The sequence below is a fragment of the Microtus ochrogaster genome, chromosome 22 (genome assembly GCF_000317375.1).
Source record: "Microtus ochrogaster isolate Prairie Vole_2 chromosome 22, MicOch1.0, whole genome shotgun sequence".
Lineage (NCBI taxonomy): Eukaryota > Metazoa > Chordata > Mammalia > Rodentia > Cricetidae > Microtus > Microtus ochrogaster.
Window position 1 is genome coordinate 17796659 of NC_022023.1, and position 7387 is coordinate 17804045.

The window sequence follows — 7387 nt, forward strand, 5'->3', positions numbered from 1 at the left end:
GGGCAATGGCCTCTGTTTCTGATGCGGTTACTGAGATCAACTACAACTGCCAACTTTCATACTCACCGACAAGTAAACATCAATGCCAGAAGAGCTGACACCTAAAAGAAGCATGTCTTTTATCGATTAAAGTGGGACTAGCATTCCAGGAGAGATGTGCCACATGCAGTTTGAATTTTAGACAGAATCTGACTTCTCCGCATTTAAGTTCAACTGATAGGAACTCTCTGCAAATCAAGCAAAAAGGCATTCCACGTTCACGTTTAGCTACACATGACATGTAGACATCATAAAGTAACTAGGAACACCCAAGACATCCAAAGACCTGAAGAAACTCCGCTCATGTACCATCTCAGAACCCATCTACCTACACATTAGAGTGGCCACTTATGATGAAACCTACCCGTTCCCCTTAATCCAATGCTTTCAGAATCTTCCCCAGCAGGTTCCCCTCTGAGTAATTTGTGAATGTTCATAATGATGGTCCCCCTTCTGGCTCCTTACCACTTATGAATGCACAGGAATGATGCCTGGTGCTGGGGAATCATAGATCAATTATGAAAGATGAAAACATTTATGAAGTGCCAGGAGAGGTATCTGGGGAAGGATCCTTTGAAACTTTGGGTAGATTTCAGCTCGTGTGTGTACCAATAGGCGCTAGTGGCTCTCTAAAGAGAGCAGCTTTTATTCCCCCTGGGTGGGTGGGTGGCTACATCTAAACACAATGCCAGGTCCTCATACACAGAGATCAGGGGTGTCGCTAAATAGTCCGCAATGCATAGAACAGATCCTAACAAGAAAGAAATATTGAATCCCAAGTGCCAGTGGTGCCAAGGCTGAGAGCCTGATATAAATGAAGGCTGCGTATTTAGTAAAAGGAGAATATCAGAGAGCCTCTGGTCCAACTCTCTCGTGGTACAAACACCCAAAGACCCAGGCAAAGACTCATATGGACAGCTCAGCAGAATTAGCAGATAACCCCATGTGTCTTCCTAATGGGACAGGAAAGCCTGCATTATGTGTGGGAGACAGCAGACTTTTGGTTCCCTGACAGTCTATTCGTAGAGTAAATAGGGATTAGAAGTACAAATGCTAAGACCATTGGTTCTAGGCATAGATTGTTGGATTTAGGTTATAGGGAGCAATCGCACTATTTCGTGTGGGTAAATGTCACAAATCATTCAATTAATTGTAATCAACAAATATGTACTTTCAGCTTTGTTGTGCTGCTACAAGAAACACATGGATCAATGTAGATGACCCCTGTCCCTTAAAAGCTTCTGCTGAGAGACAAGGACCAAAGCAACTTCGGTATAGTGGCGTCAGCGCTGAGGCAGGAAAGCCCCATGGGAGCGGAAGGCAGCAGCGCCTCACCGGTGATGGAAGGAAGATCCTGCAGGGCACATGAATCAGAGCCAGCCTCTAAAACAGTGGTTCTCAGTCTGAGGGATGTGACCCCCACTCCTTGGGGACTAAACAATCCTTTCCCAGGGGCTGCCTAAGACCATCAGAAAACACAGATACATTCTGATTTGTAATAGTAGCAAAACTACAGGTGTGAAGTACCAATGAAGGAATTTTATGGTTGGGGGGTCAGCACAGCAAGAGGAACTGTAGTAAAGAGTCAACCTTAGGAAGGCTGAAGACCACTGCTCTAAAAGAAGACCGTAAGTTAGAAAGCCCCACGCCACTGCAGGTTCAACTTACTAAGCACAGCCAGTGTGCAGAAAATCTAGCCGCCTTGTGTAAATGAGTCTGTTCATATTCGTACATACTATGGTCTTCTCCTAGTTCAAGATACCAGGATCCTTATCACCAAAGTTGAGGAAGGTGAGATTGATTAATTTCCGATTTTTCACATCAGAGGTACATATTATGAAAGGGCTCCTAACTTCAAGCTGAAGGGCTAAATGGGTCTGTATGTTGGAGGTAAGATGGCCCTGCTTAGCACTCATGGCTCCCTTCCAAGGGAACATCAAGTTTTCCATTGCTAAAGCTGGGCTAAGAGGACTCAGAAGAAAGCTAGTATCCCAAAGCAAGGTATTCATCTGTTAGCCCAATGGGCAATGCTCCTCTCCTTCACATCCCTAACCTGCTATGTCAGACACAAAGCATTAGAGCAGAGAATGACACCAAGTGCCATCATGAGAATCAAGACATTAAACTTGTACTAATGCCACTCTAAAGAGCCAATGCCCCTCCCCAGAAAGCACAAGCAACATCTTTCCATCTTAGGAACTCCGCAGACTCCCTCTCTCCCCTCCCCAGTCTGCTCTCACTGTCTTTAGTCTACCGCATGTTTCAAAGCTGTGTTTGTGGGCAGGCTTGGACGCGGTATGAAGTTCCAATCAACCAAATGAATTCAAGATTCATTTTTTTTTCTCTCTCTCCAGTCTATAAAAGGAAACAGCATGTGTTTTGGCTTTCTCTCCATGCTTCTGGTTGACAGAGATGTATGGTTGGTGGAGAAAGAATGGCTTTTATTTTTATTTATTTATTTATTTATTTATAAGTTTTATTAAAGTTCACCTGTTACCCACAGGCCTCGGGCTCCCTATAGAGAAACAAATATCACTATTGAAGAACTTGGTTTCCAAGGTGCCAAATTAAAACAGATGAAGCAGTAAGGAGGGGAGGAATAAAAACATTAAGCCAAGATTTCACTCCCAAGTGCATCATATCGTCTATTATATTGCACACGTGAAATTGACTCCCAATGTAATTAGGCTAAGGCTATGAGGCAAAAAAAAGAAAGAAATCTCACAATAATTCAGACCCTCCAAGCTATTCTTTTCCATCACCCACATAGCTGAGGAAAGAAATAACTTTTTAATAAAAAATGAAAGAAAGAAACTTAGCAACATCTACATTGTCCAAGTGATTCCCCACACCCTACCTACCCGAGCACATAAAGTCATGAGCTAAGTTAAAAACCAACTGCAAGAATCTGCTACATACCCAGTGATAGTCTTTCCTTTTACTGGACAGCCCCACAGGCAGGGATTTATTCTAGTAATACTGAAGGGCTGCTCCCTGTGTCTTAAGGAATGGAAGAGTCCCCAGGGTGGCAATAGACAATTTACTTCCCTTGTTGGGAAAGCTGTCTTTGTCTTAGCTACTTTTCTTGTTGTGATAACATACTCAGACAGAAGCAACTCAAGGGAGAAAAGGTTTATCTTGGCTCGCAGTTCAAGGTACAGCTCATTATGGCAGAGAAATCAAGGCGCCAGGAGCTTGAAGCCCAGACCGTGTTACAGCCACAGCCAGGAAGCAGAGAGCAATAAACGATCTCACTAGTATTGGTGGCACCCATATTGGCCAGACCTCCCCACCTCAATTCATTCAGTTATGATACTCCCTCATCAGCATGCCAAGAGACTTTTCCCTCAGGTGATTCCAGAGTCAGTCAACTTGACACTCAACACTAATGGTCATATGTTATAAGTGGACACGCCCACGTGGAGGTAAAGTCACTCTCTTTCCCACAGCCACTATATTCTCTTCTTTCTCCAATTGACGTGGGACCCAGCTCTCTATTTCCTCACAGGTCAGAATGGAGCCATGGAACAAAAGAGTCGCTTTCACAAAAAACACAAAAATGGGAAGAGATAACCCCTCTTTTAAAAGGATGCTTACTGGATTTCAGCAATGCTGCCAGAACTTCAGTGGCTGCCCTGGGGAGAGAGAAAGAAAGGTGAAAAGTCAGTGTTCAATGCTCTCTCTCTATTAGCCCACAGACCCCATAGGTAGCATGTTCATTGCCGCCACCTATCAGACTCATTATTAACCACGTAGAAGGCAGTCTATTGATCTCCGCTGACCATTAAAGAGGCATAAATGTAGAAATCACATTAAGTGAGGTGTCTGTCTTCCAAATGGGTCTCAGAGGTCCCTCTGCTGCTGAAAATATCCTCCCCCCCCCATAGCTTCCCACCTCCCACCAACTTCTTTGCACGGTGTTCTTCTTTTGTTTTTTTAACCACTGCTCATACTATCCTGTGTACTTGTCAGTTTCCTGATTTGTACCTGAAAACATGTGGAGACTCAGGAGGTTGATTGGGAGGAAAGAAGTGAGGAGGCACGGGGAACAGAGCAATTCAGAGCAAACTTCCTGAACCACTCGTGCCTCTGGGGACACACTGGGAAACATGCACACATCTGAAGGAGAAGCTGTTTCCTTAGGATGGAAGACCATTGCTTTTGCCCACAAAAGAATTTCAAAACCTTTGCAGCAAAAACTCGAGGCAAATAAAAACATCTCTTGTTCCACTTCTTAGTGACCCTTCAGTTTTTTCCCAAAATCGGAGAATATGCAAAACCCCGCTGCTATCCTTTGAATGCATCTTCCAAAGCTTATTTACTGGAGACTTTATTCCTCCATCCGTGGCATATGAATTTGAGGCTATAGAGGCGTGACTGAAATTAGATGAGATAATGAGGGCAGGGTTCCAGGATGGTACATGGAGGTTTTATCACCCATGCTGTTCAGGGTGTGGGTCTCTACCTACAACCTCACATTTGCTGAGACCCAAAAAGACATGTAGACTCTCCAACTGACCCCTGACCTCTTGAATTAGAATCCTGATCTAACAAATCCTCACATGCACCTGAGGAGCTCTAATCACTGTGGTCCCTATCCGCCAGGCTGGTAATCCAGTGGGGTAGGTGCCTTGCTGGAATATTCTCAAACCTCTCCTGCCTTCAGACTTACGTGCTCCCCTTCTCTCCTCATCTGTTTGGGGGAGGTTCATCTGGCTGCTCTTCTCTTTCCTCTAAAGACTGGGCTACTTCCACATCTTCCCATTCCCTTTTTGTGCCATTTAACATAGGTTCTTTGTTCTGTAGCACCTGGATTTTGCCCATATCCATGGAGCTGTTAACAGTAGGGTTGCAGAAGCCAAAGATTGAATCGGAAAAAAAAAAAAAGATGGCTATGAGAGACAATGGGGAAATCTCTCAGTGGAATCTGGCCCCACTGTCTCATGACTTTCCTGGACCAGTTTCACTGAGCTGAGTGATGTCTCTGCTGTGAGTATGCACTGGGGCCGTGAGTCGCAGCCTTTCGCTGTTGCAGGAGTCCTGGAGACAGGAGAGGCACCTGTCTCTCAAATGCTTTGTTTCTATTGTAGTCGCTTACATGTTCTCATTCATTTACCCTCTTAATACTGCTGACTCTGTTTTCAATATCAGAGAACAGACTGCCAAGATCATGGTAAGGTAAGAAATTGAGCAACGGGAGATTCTGTAGGACAGGTGGAGGAAAGAAGTCCTGTTTGGGGCACAGGTTTATTCACTTGTGTGTGTAACCTAGGAAGGGCATTCTAATCCCTAGGGCCCATTTCCCCTATCTTCAGAGGTGATGGGAACACATCAATGCTTGATAGGCCTTAACATAAGTTACAAGGATCATATGTACTATATCTATTCTTATCATTATTTTTTATTGAGCTATACATTTTTCTCCGCTCCCCCCTTCCCCTTTTCTACCCTCTCCTGTGACCCCCATGCTTCCAATTTACTCAGGAGATCTTGTCTTTTTCTCCTTCCTATGTAGATCCATGTTTGTCTCTCAGAGTCTTCTTTGGTGTCTAGGGTCTCTGGGGTTGTAAACTATAGGTTGGTTTTTCCTTGCTTTATGTCTAGAAACCACGTATGAGTGAGTACATACTATATCTATTCTTAAAAAGAACAGCATTCCTCCAAGATTCATGTTGTGGTGCTCTCTAAGCCAGGGTTTTCCTCTGTATACATCTTGATCTATTTTCTGTTCCTATGTCAAAACACATGAGACTTTATAACTTAGAGAGAGCAGAGGTTTATTCCGCTCATTGTATTAGAGTCTGGTAAATCTAAGAGTATGGGACCAACAAGTTCCTGTTGGCCATAACACAGCAAAGAACCTTACATAGCAAGACAGAACAGCCAAAGCAGGTGAGAGGGGAGGGGAAGAACAAAAGCATGGGATGGGGAAAACATGATGAATATTAAAACAGGGCACCTAACCTAGCCTCAGCTCACTGACCAGGTGTGCAGGGACAAACAACCCAGTGAGACTGATTTGCAGAACCCTTTCACCTTGGGAAAAGACACAAGACAATTGGCTCTGGGGGCAGAGTAGAGGAGGAGATAGGAGGGACTGTAAGAAAATTAGAGTCTTGCTGCTCAACATGTGGGTCTTGGCCTGCTGCCTGACATTTGTTGGGAGTCTAGAAGAAATGCAGAGTCTCAGGCCTGTTCCCTGAGCCAATGGATCAGAATCCCATGTTAACAAATCCTCATATGTACATGAAAGCATGCTAATCAATGCTTGACCATGAACCAATGGGCTTGGTCATTCTTTGGTTGTTGACAGGGACATTAGCGATGACTCCAGATCTTAATTCTCCAGACCGTATCAAATAGCATGACAGTATAGCAAATAAATATGATCCCGGACGGTGACATTATATGACATGGTCAGTGTTGAAGTCCAAATGAAGCTGATTCCTGAGGCACACGGGAGGATTTATTGCTTTGAAGGTCATGGTTTGGGAATCTACATTTAGTTAGTCTTACAAAGAGCATACTTAGGAGAAAATGATGGAGGTCATACATAAGGCCAAAGTCTGATGGTATAAGGAATTCAAATCCTTTAAATAGTGAGACATTATCCATTTGCTTTTAATTAAAAAGTATGATGTCAGTGATGGAAAACTAAGACGAACATTATTATTCACGAAACATTGTTACAGAAAACAAGAGAAAGGAAGGAGCTGAGGGACGGCCTACAATATTTGCCCAGGTAGATCTAAGGATAAGAAAGCCACTAGGTGACTAAGAAGGGCAGTCATATCGTTTAGAGAAAACAATGGCTTTCATTTAGGACATGCTGAGCTCACAATACTCTGTGGGAACGCCAGCTGACACTAGTTAGAGGAGGGCTCTTAGAGGTGGGAATGTGTACTTACTAATTTCTACAAGAGCTACAGTATCTGCAGCCTTCAGAATGAACAGCTTCAAGAAAATTTAACCAAAAGCAGAGCAGAGTGTTAGAAAAAAAAAAAGTCAACACCACTCAAGGAAGGAGACCCCTAGGGGTGAGAGAATGCACAACAGGGAAAGTAGTGGAGTGGGACCTGGGCAGGGAACAGGGGTGGGGTGGTGGGGGGCTATTTAGCTTAGAAAATAAAAGTTACTAGATGGCTTAGGTCCAATGCTTTCTCAAACTTCAATCTGTGGCTGGGTGGTTGGTTTTAAAAATCAGTTTTTTAGGTTTTTTTTTAATTTCTTAGATTTTTAATAAAATATATTGGAGCAGAATGTAATATATTAATGACCTGAGAAACATTTAGTTTGTGTGCGCGTGTGTGTGTGTGTGTGTGTGTGTGTGTGTGTGTGTGTGTGTGTG

At 43.7% G+C, this 7387-nt stretch overlaps 1 protein-coding gene across 1 annotated transcript in view; it reads right to left on the reverse strand.

The window, feature by feature from the left end:
* Positions 1-7387, reverse strand: part of Agbl1 (ATP/GTP binding protein like 1) — a 703551-nt gene that overhangs the window by 631928 nt on the left and 64236 nt on the right. The window contains exon 6 of the mRNA XM_013350206.2: positions 3637-3674. Within this exon, the coding sequence (XP_013205660.2) occupies positions 3637-3674 (38 nt within the window). The remainder of the gene's footprint in view (positions 1-3636; positions 3675-7387) is intronic.